General features: G+C 41.2%; 1 protein-coding gene across 4 annotated transcripts; it reads left to right on the top strand.

Moving 5' to 3' along the window:
* The first annotated feature begins 261 nt into the window (after positions 1-261).
* Positions 262-14,020, top strand: MDM2 (MDM2 proto-oncogene). Of its 4 annotated transcripts, XM_042792336.1 has the most exons (12): positions 262-619; positions 1,003-1,083; positions 1,198-1,270; positions 3,503-3,577; positions 3,924-4,057; positions 4,216-4,265; positions 5,551-5,615; positions 5,745-5,835; positions 8,403-8,563; positions 9,539-9,694; positions 11,363-11,440; positions 12,980-14,020. In XM_042792336.1, exons 3-12 carry the CDS (start codon positions 1,202-1,204, stop codon positions 13,547-13,549), a joined length of 1,449 nt encoding a protein of 482 aa, XP_042648270.1. In that variant the 5' UTR covers positions 262-619; positions 1,003-1,083; positions 1,198-1,201; the 3' UTR covers positions 13,550-14,020. The 4 variants fall into 4 exon arrangements, with proteins under 4 accessions (XP_042648270.1, XP_042648271.1, XP_032855652.1 ...); XM_042792337.1 differs by lacking the exon at positions 1,003-1,083; XM_032999761.2 differs by lacking the exon at positions 262-619 and having other exon boundaries at positions 807-1,083.
* Positions 14,021-14,366: the final 346 nt, after the last annotated feature.

Here is a 14,366-nt window from a genome sequence, read left to right as displayed (position 1 = left end):
CTTGCTGTTAGCAATGAGCCTTGTTCTTCCAGCTGTACCTCCCCAATGCTTCACGTCCACAAGTCACAACATGTTTTGTTTACCACAACCCGATTTTTTTTTTTTTTTGGTGTGGCGTAAACACTGATGGGAGGGGATAAAAGCTACGATGGACAAGAAGAGGAGGGACACCAGCAAGGAAAGAAGCCACCAGCAAAGCACTGGCCGAGCGCCCTGCTTCCCTGCTGGTCTCCACAGCGCCTGCTGCTGCCAGGCCTTCGTCCTCTTTGACCCTCACCCCGGGCACCGCTTTTCTGTCCCTTCCGACGCCGCAGGGCCAGGCTGTCTCTTCATTAAACGCCCCGGGGTCGGGAGGTGATGGCAGGGCAGCGGTGGACAGGGCCCCGCCGCCGCCGCCGCTTGTGCGAGCAGCATCTCCTGGGGCCCGCGCGCGGCGCGGCCGTTGCCCCGCGCCCGTTAGGGGGCGCTGGGGAGAGCACCGGGCGCGCGCGGCGCGGCGCTAAAATGGCGGCGCGGGGCACAGGCGGCCCTGCGGCGTGGTAGGGGGGGCTCTCCCCCCCCCCCCCCGCCTGCCCCCCGGTCCTCCGCGGGCCGGGCAGCGGAGCGGGCGCGGCTGGTGGTGCGTGGGGATCCCGGGTCGCTTCGTGGGGCGGGGGGGGGAAGGGCAGCGGCTGTGAGGGGTCGCTCGGGGCTCGCTTCTCGCGTGTGGCGGCCTGGGCGCTGGGGGAGGGCGGGCGGGCGGGCGAGAGAATCGCGGCGGGGCCATCGCTCGGGGCGCGGCGCTGAGGCCGGCGCGGGAGGGAGGGGTGGGGGGGGGCGGTGTGGAGACGGGGCTGTTTCTCGCCGCCGCCCCCCCCGCCTTTCCCCGCTTCAGGCGGCCGCGGTGAGTCAGCGCCGGCCCCCCCGCCGTGACTCGGCAGCGCCGCCGCTCCGGGTCATGCTCAGGCATGTCGGGCCGCAGCCGGCCGGGGAGCTAAGTCCCGACTTGCCTCCTCTTGGCAGCGCTATATATAAGGGTCGGGTCGGCTCGGCCCGGCTACCCGCCGCCGGATCCCGGCCTCTGGGTTGGACCAGGGCACCGAGGTAAGTGGGGGACCGCGGCTGCATCCCCGGGGTGACTCTGGGCGTGAGGGCGGGGGAGCCCGGGTTGTGTGGTTGTGTTCCACGTTTTGAGGTTGTTCTCCTTTTAATTGGCAGGCAAATGTGCAATACCAAGATGTCCTCCCTTACGGATGCATCTTCTGTCACCGCTTCAGAGCAAGAGGCGCTGGTCAGTAGCTCTGCGGGGACTTGTGTGTTTTTCATGGTTTTTTTTTTTTTTTTTTTGCAGAGTTTTTATCTGCTAATTCAGAAGGGCTGCTTTGCTCAGCTGAGCGATGGTTAAAAAAAAGCCAGGAAATCCGGTGAAGATGGTCTCTCTTTGATACTGTAATTGCAAAGCAAATCTTTCGTGGTTGAGAGCTGAGGGTGATGGTTTAGATCTAGACTCTGTTTCCAGGGGACCTGTGATGGTCAGGTTGTTTTCTTTTAATGAGAAGGATCTTACAGTCTGATTTGATCATGGTAAGCATTTCATGGTGGAAGTTGGTAACAGTTCATAACTGAAGAGTTGTGGAAGATCTCTGTTGTGCAAAACATACACTGTTTATGAAATAATCGTGTTGTTACAACTGAAGGTTTTCAGATTTGGCATTTTCACTTTCTCCTCTATTGGAATTCATAAGCAAGTTGGAGTAAGAGTCTTCATTTGTGTTTATGGCTTTGCATATCCAGGCTTTTCCGTGATCCAGTGACAGTTCTGCTATCCTGGCTTTCTGTCTAAGTTTTCCTGAGGATGGAAGCTTGTGTGTTCTACCAGAGATGAGAGTTAAAAATGGCATGTGTACGACTGTTGAAATGGATTGCTTTTTCTAGAAGGGTAAAGCTTAAAAGTGTAGACTGATAGCAGAACTTCAAAAAAGCAAGTAATAGAACAGCAGACAGGTCAAAGTTTTTTGTTTTTTTTTTTTTTTGTTTTTTTTTTTTTTTTGTTTTGTTTTTTTTTTGTTGTTCATTTGTTTTTCATTTAAGTCATCACAATTTGGTACTACCTTCTTCTGTCAGGTCTGCGTGGCAGAAGAACTTCATATTTGCATGAGTCGGGGAAGAGGGAGCCCATGGGTCTAGTTGTGGATCCAGAAACCTGTGCTTTGCCTTCTTATGCTGTCATTAGTAGTTTAATAGGTTACTGTTTGCTTCCTTTATGAAACTCCTATATGCCGAACCCTCTGAATAATTCAGCACTTAGGAAAGCAGGAATAGACATCGAACGTTGTCCACAAGCTCATTTATTCTTTTCATTAGGTGTGATTCTTACAACTAATCTCTTGTTAGTGCACTAAATCTTAACGTTGGTGTTAGCAGGTATTAGAAATAGAAAGTAGGGAGGTTCCCTTCCCACCTCCCCTTAAGCATTTAGTCGTTGTCTTAATGATATTTTATTCACACTTCACTATAAAACGTTTATTTTCTATAATAATTTTGTCTTATTTTAGGGAATGTATTTGGATAGCTGAATATTAGACTGTTCTTAAAATGATTATTCTTTTGTTAAAGTGGCAATACTAGAAGATGCTGCACTGGGAACCATCAGTGGCTCCACAGGCATTTTCTTTGCAGTTGTGGCAGCCCCTGCAGCTTGTTCTCTCCTGCACTGGTACTCTGGTACTGCCACAGCTGTTTGTGTAACAGCACAGTGAATGGGATCAAGACACTGCTCTGGCCAGAATTTTTTTTTAAAAAAAAAAAAACAAAACAAAAACAAAAAACTCCAAGAAACTTCCAAACCAAAAATGGGGGGGGGGAAAAGTAATTTTTTTTTTTTTAATGTTTCCTTTCTCAACCTCAGAAATTGTCATAGACTGCCTGCAGATACAACTCTGCTGGCACAGTGCGTGGGTAAGGGGCTGTTGCAGAGGTAGAAGTGATAGAAATATGATGGAAATCACGGGGTGTGCTTATCCCAGGTGAGAAAAGTCTTCAGAGGAAAAGCAGCCCAGCTGGCAAATGCAAAACCGCAGCCCCCGAAACTGTCACAGGAAGACAGTGGGAAAGAGGTGGACCAGTGTATTGCTTTGTAACTTGCAGTCTGCACCTGGCAGTCAGGAAGGTCCCTTTGCCTTCCTCCCTCCCCTTTGGGAGTCACTGCAGTGACTAAAGGAGTGAAGCCCAACTCCCCATCACCCAGCCCTGTGCTTGGAACTACCAGATGAGTCCTGTAGCTCAAATCAAGGAATCTGTATGTACCAGTGAAAGACTGGGGTTTGAGCTGAGATGTACAGTGTGTAAGTTTAGTATGATTGGGTTTGTGTTGCTTTCTTTTAAGTTTAACTCTGCAAATTAAAAAACTTGGATGTAGGTTTTAATGTAGCTGTGTGTTTGTGTATCAGGTTAATACAGAAAGAGGAAGCCAACCTGCATAAATTGTGTTCTGTGATGCATGCTGTTTTTCTTCCCCACACAGGTTAAACCAAAGCCACTGTTGTTGAAGTTGTTAAAGCTAGCTGGTGCAGAAAAGGACACTTTTACTATGAAGGAGGTGAGAACCTTTAATCACTAAAGGTAGATTACAGTGAGTACAGATAAATTGTTCTTTTGTTTTGAGTGAATGTGGGCCAATGTAGTTCACAGTTTATCTAGAAGATATTGAGGCAAGGGATTGTTTTTATTCTGTGGACTTGTTAGGTGGTGTTTAGCAAGTCTCTCAAAATCTGAACAGAAGCAGAACAGCAGAGTATTTAGGGAATGATAGGCAAAAATCACAGCTCAGAGGGAGTTTTAGGCAATCAAAGCAAGAAGAGCAAATCTCAATTAATGTGTTTTGTCTTAAACTTGAAACAACAGAACCTGGTATTTAATGTCTGTGTATGTCATTTATTTTACAGGTAATATTCTATCTTGGACAATATATTATGTCTAAACAATTATATGATGAAAAACAACAACATATTGTACACTGTGCAAATGATCTCCTGGGGGATTTATTTGGAGTAACAAGCTTTTCAGTAAAAGAACACAGGTAAAATGGGATTCTTTTCTGAGAGTCTGGTTGTGAAATAATGGAGAACCTGATGCGTATGGCCTTTTTTAACTCTTTGCATCTTCAAAGATGGTAAGCTCTCTTTTATAATTAAATGTAGCTAACTTGCAACATCTCTTTCTTTATCCCCATCTAAGGAGACTGTATTCAATGATTTCCAGAAATCTGATAGCAATCAATCAACAAGGTAAGCTAGTTTGGGAATACGTTTTGTTTGGGGAAATAGTAGGAAAAATATAACTTACATTCATGCATCCTGGGTGTAGTGATCAGATAACATCAATCTCTCCATAATTAGCTATTCGGCTTTGCACACACTACTGTCCAGAGCGATCACAAAGAGTGAATCAAAGCAAACACTGTTCCTTCTGGGGGAGAAAAAAAAAAAATCTGAACAGCATTTGGATAATGTTGTTGGACTAGAACCAGAATGAGCACAATCGGAGCTGAGCACAAAGAGGACTAAATTGAAAAATTAGTCGTTTGCTTGTTTTTCTTACAAATAAAGCATTGGACAACATAAAAAGTTTTAATGTGAAAAATTAGTTTCTTGGACTTGTGCCAGCAATGAAGTCAGGGCAAATGTTTTTCATTATTTCTGTTAGTGTTCTGGTTTATTTTTCAAAACTTAATGTGGAGTACCTTTAGAACTGGTCACCCTCAGCTACACTGATTCCTGTTTTAAAAGGTCTGTATACCTAAGAAAGGAACTTTGTGGTAACTTTGTGGATGGCCACTCCATAAATGGAGAATTGTTACATACTGTTATCTTTCCTGCAGTATAAAAATGCTCAATATAGCTGTAATTTTTGATTAATACAAGGAGGGAACCAGAAGTTAAACAATGGAAGCCGTTGTGTAAATTGGCTTCTAAATCCATATTAAGATGCCGTTTGCTTCTGATTCTTCCTAAAGGCAAGTGTTCAGTTCCTGAAGATGGTAAACATGCTCTATTGCCCTTTATTCTTAGGCTTGCAAACTTAAATTACTTCTCAGATGCTTCTATTAAGAGATAATTTATTAATTCAGGGTCTTTCTGGTAGTAAGCATATATAATGAACAGCAGTTATTTTGTTTTGTATATTTAATGTCTTATTCAGAGTTCCCATAAGATGATGGCTAATAAAATATACTTCTTCCTCTCCAAAGTGTAAAATATTTCCTGCCTATATTCTTTCATATCTGCCAAATCCTAGCTAATGAACAGCCTTCATTTGAAGGCATTTTAATAAAATTTTCGGCTACTTTGCTGTTGAGATTTCTTCTTCACCCCACTTTCCCACTTCAATAATGTTACAGGGAAAGTGCTGCACACACCTGAAAAACAACAGAATGGGGTTGTTTTTTCCATTGTTGCAAAATGTCTGGATTGTAAATACTGTGTGCAGTTACTTCTCTCCCTTGCTTTTATTCTAATGTTTTTGAGCCTGAAATGGACTTTTTCTGCTGTGCTCTATTACTGTTGGTTTCAGACTCTGCGCTTGCTGACACACCTGAGGATGATTCCAGATTTCAGCTTGAAGAAAATGTTCTAAAGGTGACTTTTTTTTTTTTTTGGATCTATTTAGTTTTGCATGGTACTGTCAATGGTTTAGATGCAATTAGTTGCTTCTAACCTTTCACTTCATAGTCACGCGCAGGCTTACTCAGTATTTCTGTTAACCAGGAATCTATGCAAGAGTTAGAAGAGAAGCAGACTTCAAACATGACTTCCCAAGCAACTACATCTTCTAGGAGGAGAACACACAGTGAGTCTGGTATGTGCAGATTTATGATGCAGAGCTTTCAGTAGCATGGCCACTTAGGAAAAAAAGTACATTCTATTGCCTTGCTGACCTTGAAAAATACTGACAAATACTATTCATGTTTCTCTGCTTATCTAAAACAAAATGTTCAGTCTGGTAGAAATACACAAGTCCTTGCATTGCTCCAGTGTCATGTTACAGTTTGGATCTCTAGAACTGTTAGTAAGATGATGGAATAACTTGTTCCACAGATCTGTTAAACTTGTTCCCATCAGCAGGACTTAATCGTTGCGTTACCTTAATGATGAGAACACTTTTGTTTGTAATAGACTGATGTAGTCAAGTTAATTCCAGTTCCCTCTGTAGGCCACAAAATTTTACATTTTGTTTGCTCTCTAAAGCCAGTTTTCATTGGATTTCAACTAGTGGCAGACATCAAAGGTCTGGTAGTAGCATGGGATGATTTTGGATGTGTTTTGGTACTTGACCATTCATTAAGGATCTTCTTAAAACATCTGGTGACTTAAGCATTGTATTTGTCTCCTCTCTCTCTTTACTGTGGTTATTCAGTAATCACTGGCAAATACATTTTCAAAATGTGGAATGTTTCTTCCAATAATTAGCAAATAACAAGCTGGTCAGTGTAAACCTGAATAAGTCTCTCAATGGAGGTGTTCTCTGCAGTTCAACTTAAATACTGTTCTGTGGAATTTCTTACGTTAGTTTGTTCCATCACTTAATTTGTTACCTGGCGAGTTGGTGGTTGTAATTACCTGGGCAGCGATAACCTTCTGTTACTGCATAGAACTTCCTTTTCTTCGCTTGCTTGGGAACATTTTTCAGCTCCTCAGCTTTTGTGTGGTATTTTTTTGCGTTCATCATAGGCCACTGTTATTGTTAGTCAGTCCAAAAACTGTGCTGCATTGCTGAGCGGTTTGCACTAAATTAAAAGAACGTTTTAATGTTGTAACAAAAACTGGTGAAAGGATGGAAAGTCTAGGTTAAACATCATAACCTGTAATATTTAGGCATGACCCAGAGCACATAAGGTCCTGTGTTGTGCTTACTTATTGTAGGTTTGATTATTAACTCTTGTCTTTGCATCCATTTATTAGTTTGTTACAACCTTAAAAGTTCTTTTAATATAGTGTTTTTATATACACTTTTTTTCTAATTTATAGGAAATCTTCCTTTTAAACCACTATTCTTGTTAAATTGGGATGGTAGCGGCTCCTTTGGAGCCGCTTATATAGTGTATAGAAACCTTGTGGTGATACAGTATCAGTACAGCATGGAGCCATGACAACTAAATGAGGACAACGATGGACAGGAGCAACCCTTGGGCCTGGGGGCACCAAATTTGGTGGGGCTCTCAGGGCGGAAAAAGAAAAGAGAGGGGCTGAGCCAAGAAGCACCAAGGGAAAGTAAGAGAATTCTCAAAGTATGTACAAGTGTTTTGTTCTCTTTTCTTTTACAATGAAAGATTCAAGACTTGAAGACTCATGGATTGTCAGGGGGTGTTTTGCAAGGAAAGGGAGAAGCTGGGCAATGGAGGGTGGGTGCAAAAGGCACCTCTAAAGGGGCAGGCTCTTACCGAGGTCTGTTGAACCAGGTTGTCAGGCCTCTTGAGGAGTTTTCACTCCGCTGCACTTGCATACTGACTTTACAATGGCTTTTTAAATAAAAATGTTTCTTACCAAACACTTTGAAAGTCAGTGGAGCTGAATTTTGACTTGCCTACCCCTAAAATGCTGTCCCCCTAGTCCTTATGCTGCTGTAGGTGGTTGTTTCAAAACATGATATATTTAAAAAGCATTGTCTTTTTGCCTTCAAACCAAGCATATTTAATAAGCACAGCTTAAAGCAATGCTTTCAGGATTAAATTTTTTACATAGTATGCCTTGAAGATTTTCTTGCTAGTGTGTGGTGAAAGTCATAACCGTTTGTTACAAAAATCCAGTTGAGTAAATACGATTACGTATAGCACAGATATTAACTGATAAATTCATTGAGGTGTCTGAAACTGGAACTTGAACTTCCCTTCCTTAGCATGAGGTCCTTTGTATGCATGTGACCTGGGAGCTAGTTGTTCTGTCTCCCTGCAAATTTCTGGGATGGACTCAGCAGCTTTCTGAAAGTGTCCTTCTGTCTGCTGACTGTAGAGGGTGCTAGGACAGTTAAGAGCCTAACTGTATTTTGTAAAATTAGGAGGGGTTTAACGTGTCATATGTGGAGTAAAAATGCTTCCAAATTTGCAGTTATTTTATTTCCTGCATGTGGAGACTGCCATTTACAAGCTGTACTGATGGGACAAGTGGGGAAAGCCAGCCCCTGAAATACTGGTTTCAGGAATGTTTCACACTTTTCACATTTCTCAGTGTTACTCTGTCCTTTTTAAACAAGTTTCTGGTGCCTTTACTTTTTTTTTTTTTTTTTCCCCCATAAAGTAATACCAAATGACTTTATTTTTCTTAAATTCCTGTATAAGTAAATTATATTTTAAGCTTCTGTTAAGAATATTCAAAACTGCACATTGCATAGATGTTTTTGGAGTAATAAAAATTCTTGAATGTGCCCAGAAGAAAATTCTTCAGATGATCTGCATAGTGACAGAAGAAAACGACACAAGTCAGACAGCATTTCGTTGACGTTTGATGAAAGTCTCTCATGGTGTGTAGTCAGTGGTCTGTGCCGTGAAAGAAGCAATAGCAGTGATTCAACAGATTCTCTTTCAATTCCTGTAAGTCAAAATATATATTTTTGTGGTACAAATTCTGCAGATACCACAAGTGCAAATATGCATCTTAAAACATCATGTTTTTAATTAAAAGCAGCAGTGCCTTCAGTGGTGTCTGAGGAAGGAAGAGGCTGAAAGAAAAGTTGATGTGTGGGTGGAGTGGGGTCTTCCATAGATCTGCTGACAAAGCTGAAGTGAAATTTTGTAAGATACTAACTTTGAATATTCTATAAAAAAACATTCTTACTGCTTGGCACAGTATTGAAAAAATGCCAGATAAATTTTGTGTTTTAAAAATAAGTATTTCTTAGAATGCTAAGAGAAGAAAACCAGTCACGGATGTTCCATAGTTCAGAATAGTTGGTAGTTCTGGTACAGCTTTGGCAACTGAACAGAGTAGAGCCCTGATGATAGGCTGTATTAATTTTTCAAGCCTTTACTGTTTTTTGTTGTTGTTTTCAGCAAACACTGAGGCAAACTATCTGTGGTTAAGTCATGAAGAGCTAAACTTAACAGTATTCCTAGTCATCTACTGTATTCTGGATTGTCAGCACTAATACTGTATCTTCACTCTTGCTATTTTATGATTGTTTAGCCACTGTCTCAAATTGAGGTTAACAGTTGATGAGAATAGAGAATTTAATGACATGCAGCCAAAAGACAGCATCTTCCTGCACATGTTCCTTCATGTTTTAGGGGAGCCTTTGTGAAATAATAGCTGCAGTCTTCATGCTGACTCTGAAGGTTGACTGCAGCCTCTTCTTACAGAGCTGACAAAAGGCTTTTAGATCTAACTTTGTTTTTACCTACCTATAATTCATTCGTGCCATAAAAGATGTTGTAAGAGCAGCTGGTCTTGTTTCTTCCACAGCTGATTAAACTGAGTAGTTCAGTTTTATTTTACAACCTATCTTAACAGTAACAGTTATGGATATGGACTGGTGAGATTGAATGTGTATTTTTTTTTTTTCCTTTCAGGATCTTGATGCCAGTTCATTAAGTGAAAACTCTGATTGGTTTGAGCATAGTTCTGTTTCAGACCAGTTCAGTGTAGAGTTTGAAGTTGAGTCTATTTATTCAGAAGATTATAGCCATAATGAAGAAGGACAGGAGCTCACAGATGAAGATGATGAGGTACACATTTGTTTTTGGTTGTTTTTTGTTTTTTTTTTTTTTTTTTTTGTTTTGTTTTGTTTTGTTTTTTTGTCTGGGGGTGGTGAGAGGGGGAGGAAACTTACGGGAATATGTCATGTTGAGATTCCAACGAGAAGATGTAACTCTCTGGGTTTATTTCAGGACTGCATGTGCTATGTCACACACTGCACCCAGTCATTTGTTAAATCAAATTACGTGCCTGTGCAGTTGGGTCACTGTTACACACCTGCCAGGCAGTAACCAGGATGGTGCTAAGGCTTTCTGCAGGCTCTGAAACAGACTCTTGGCAGTCTGGAAAAGTCTGTCCGTTTAACTTCACTCACCAGCTGTTGGAGTTGATGGCAGCATGTGTACTTGAGTCTGTTTCTACATATTTAATTGCAGACCTCTGTGTTGAGCCTTGACAGCATTTTTGATACCGAATGAAAACTTTTCTGGTAACTCTTTGCAAAGGGCTATTTCTGAATCATTTGCCTCCATGGATATAAATGTTTAATAGAGAAGCTGAAACACAATTTTAGAAATTTTCATTAAGAGGAAAGAAGACAGTAAAATTGTACCATCGTTTTCAAGAGATCTATCTACTTGGAATGTCAGGAAAGAAGTGGGAAATTATTTTTTTTCTGGGTTAGCTTTCTGTTACTTCGAAGAGGTGAATCGGCTCATGGCAGCACTGGGTAAGTACCAGAGGCAGATTTTGCCAGGGACACAGGATTGTGATACTTGAGAGGCTGAATGGGACTGGCTGTGCTGATGTAGGCTGGGTTACAGTGCTGCTGAGCTGCGCCCTGAGGTAAGGCAGTGGTTTGGAGGAAGGAAGGATTGAGGTGTGCCCCTGCTCCCAGCAGCAGTGTTGGGAACTGCCGAACAGTTGAGGTTGGAAGGGGCCTCTGGAGGTCGTATTATCCAACCCCTGGCTCAAGCAGAGCTGATTGCTCTGGGCTGCATCCAGATGACTTTTGAATGTCTCCAGGGATAGAGGCACCACAGCTGCTCAGGGCAACCTGTGCCGGTGCTTGGTCACCCCCACAGTAAAAAAGGTGTCTCCTGACATTCAGACAGGACCTGTTGTGTTTTCAGTTGTGCCACTTGCCTCTTGTCCTGTCGCTGGACACCACTGAGAAGAACCTGGTTTCATTTTCTTTACACCTGCCTTTCATGTATTTGTACACATTGAGAAGCCCCTGCCTGAGCTTTCTCTTCTCCAGGCTGAACAGCCCCAGCTCTCTCAGCCCTTCCTCTTGTGAGAGCTCCTTCAGTCCCTTAATAATCTTAGTGTGGCCCTTCACTGGACTTCATCCAGTAGCTCCATATCTCTCATGTACTGGGGAGCCCAGAGCTGGACACAGTGCTCCGGGCGTGGCCTCACCAGTGCTGAGCAGAGTGGAAGGATCACCTCTATTCTAGAAAGTGGTATCTTCTGTCTGTCTAGTCTACGTTTTTCTTCAAACTGTGTGTTAGATGTGTGACCGAAATTATTCTCCCCCAAGCCTGTCACCAGATTTTGTGGAGTTACTTTCTAACATAAATTAACGTATATACTTGACTACGTTTGCTTAAAAGTCTATCAGATCTAATCAAATCTATCAGATTTTTAATTGAATGCCAAAACCCAGTTAACATCAATACTACTTTTATTTAAACCAGGTATATCAGCTGACTATTTATCAAGGTGAAGATAGTGATGCTGATTCATTTGATGAAGATCCAGAGATTTCTCTAGCTGTGAGTAAAAACTTGACTGGCAAAGCATCATAAGTTGGGAGAACTGACAGACTAGATCAAGGAGTATAGATGAATTCTATTGCTACCAGTGATTTTTTTTTTTTTTTTTTTTAATAATTAAATGGACTTTTTCTTATATGCTTAAAGATTCTAAGATAGTATTTTAATTACTGAACATGTGATTATTAAGGAACTTGTTTTTTGGTGGTGTTTTGTTTTTGTTTTTGTTTTTTTTTATTAGTAAGCTTCCTAATCCATCAAAAGAAAACTCCACACTAACTTACAGTTTCACTGACTTAATGGAAGGAAATTACTTCGAGCCAAAAATACGACTTTTTGCACATACACACAAGACATAGTCATATATATATTTTAAAAAATCTTTCTGTAAATCATATCTAGTTTTATTGCCCAAACCGAATGAATATTTAGCATACAAATGTGAAGGCAAACCTGTTTTCAGAACAGTACTGTAAAGATATTGAGGCTTTTTCTAAATTTTCTGAGAGCTTTCTTGAAGCGTGGGAAGAAGTTCAGGGGTTTGAGGCAAAGTATGTAGACGTATTTTTAAAAAGCACACACTAGAATTAAAACACAGTGTATCTTCATATTTGCTTTTCACAGTTGAAGCTTGAATAAAGCTGTTTTCCAAAACTGTCTGGAGTGTTCCAGTCCCTTGATGGTCTGTAGGACTGAGGGACTTCACTGTGTATGTAAAACAGAGGGCTAGCCACCGTCAGAAAACACAGCACTGCTTATGTATGGAACAATATGTCTGCATGTTATTCTTGGGAATCAAAATTGGCCTTTTAAGCTTTTGATGTCACTGATGTTACTCAGGATTCAAACAAAAAGTGCTTTGAATCTTCTAAAATATGTTTTGTTATTTTAGTCCCCCTATGGCATGTGGTATTTCTAAGAAAGGTCTTTCTCCTTAAAAATTGTCTTTTTAACAAGATAGTAGCTTATTTTCAGCATACTGTATGGAGTAACCTCTGAGATAGTGATGCAGGGCACCCCACCCCTTTTTTTTTTTTTTTTTTTGATGACGGGTGTTTTCTGTTCCCTCTGTGTCAGAGTGCCCTCACCCGGCCGTTTTGCTCACCAGCAGCTTAGCATCCCACAGGTTAAATGTCCCTTCAGCTTTGAATAGTTTCCATTTCAGAAGTCTATTGTTAAAAATAATGGGAAGGGTGACCATTTTATCAGAAAGTTTTTGGTGAGCTTCTCTGAAGACTTTTGTGGTCTGCTTTCTTCCGTTTTGCATAAGAAATAAATCATTAGTATTCTGCCTCTTTCTCACAAATCTACTGCAAAAAGAAATAAAATCAGGGAGTCAGAGAGTCTCTTTAAAATCAAGACTATTTTAATCTAGAACTGTAAAATGGGGCCAAACACCGAATGGAGTTTTCAAATTACAAACAGGTCAGTAGCTCAAGATAAGTATTTTGGTAGTAATAAATTGTTTGTAATCTCTGAATACTTCAGTTGTAAGCATTCCAAGTAGCCTAAGCTGTTCCAACCTTTAATTCACTAAAGGATTATTGGAAGTGTCCCGAATGTAGTGAAATGAATCCTCCGCTTCCACGACATTGCCACAGATGCTGGGCCCTTCGTGAGGACTGGCTTCCAGATGAAAAGAGTGATAAATTGGAAAAGAGCAAGTTAGAAAGTTCCATCCCTCTAGAGGCTGAGGAAGGTTTTGATGTTCCTGACTGCAAGAAAGTGAAAATGACTGAAGAGAAAGAACCAGCTGTGGAGGAGAGTGAGGATAAAGCAGTACAAATTTCTGAGTCCCAGGAAAGTGAAGATTATTCCCAGCCATCCACATCAAGCAGCATGTTTTGTAGCAGTCAGGAGGACTATAAGGAACCTGAGAAGAGAGAAATGCAAGACAAAGAAGAAAGCATGGAATCCAGTCTGCCTGTTACCAGCATAGAGCCCTGTGTTATATGTCAGAGCAGACCTAAAAATGGCTGCATAGTACATGGCAAAACGGGACACCTCATGTCGTGTTTCACCTGCGCAAGAAAACTTAAGAAGAGGAACAAACCCTGTCCAGTGTGCAGACAGCCCATACAAATGATTGTACTAACTTATTTCAGTTAGACGGGTATTGACTGGAGAGCAGCAAAAGGAACTTCATAAACTGGTTCAGAGAGTAAGAAACTATTTTTGTATGCTTATTGGAAAATCGGTATTTTAGGTTTCTTTACATTTGGTATGAAAAGTAATTGCTGAAATAAATGCACTGGAGTTGTTAAGAGGTTAGCCTAGCATTCATAAGTCACCTTGAAGATTTTCAAATCCCTCTCAGTAGAAATAACCAATTCCTGTAAATCACCAGCCTCTCCAAGTGGTTTATGTTCCATACAAGTTAGCGACATTTGTTTTGCTGGATTAAATATATTAAAAACCCAAATTCAATTATTATGAGAGAAGAGACATGTTGAAGAGTTCATGTGAGCTCCTCCTCTTAAGAAGACAGAAGATTCCTCAGATTCCACTCTTTGTTGCCTGGTGAAGACCCCAGGCTTGGTTGGAAACCTCTGAATAAGTCAATAAAATAAATAAATAGAATATTGTCTCCCTCGTTCCCAAAACTTAAATTCCTATAAGTAACAAAATTATGGGGGAGATCTTACCAGAAAGATAAGATAGAAAAAAAAATTGTAAGTTTTTGGAAATAGAGAGTGGTATTGTATGTCTTTTATTTTTATAGTGTGCATTGTAAATTTCAGGGCTGTGTCCGTCCTGAGAGAAGTGATCAATCCAAGTCCTGAGAAGCTAGCTTTTAAGATGCTCTGTGGGTTTGGAGGTCTGTACGATCCTGATTATTATTTTAGCAGCGTGACACAAGACTTCAACAGGCAAGATAAAGGAAGGAGATGCTATGTAATATCAAGTCAGGCAATATCAGGGGACA

The sequence above is a fragment of the Tyto alba genome, unplaced genomic scaffold (assembly GCF_018691265.1).
Source record: "Tyto alba isolate M040663 unplaced genomic scaffold, T.alba_DEE_v4.0 Super-Scaffold_2, whole genome shotgun sequence".
Classification (NCBI taxonomy): Eukaryota; Metazoa; Chordata; class Aves; order Strigiformes; family Tytonidae; genus Tyto; species Tyto alba.
Note: the sequence above shows the minus strand (reverse complement) of the source record. Positions and strands in the feature narration are given on the sequence as shown.

Excerpts from the sequence above, each read along its gene's own strand:
- MDM2 (XM_032999761.2), top strand. The coding sequence starts at position 938 with ATGCTCAGGCATGTCGGGCCGCAGCCGGCCGGGGAGCTAAGTCCCGAC. Across the intron at positions 9,695-11,362 it reads TCACAGATGAAGATGATGAG|GTATATCAGCTGACTATTTA; the intron begins GTACACATTTGT and ends TATTTAAACCAG. Across the intron at positions 11,441-12,979 it reads ATCCAGAGATTTCTCTAGCT|GATTATTGGAAGTGTCCCGA; the intron begins GTGAGTAAAAAC and ends AATTCACTAAAG.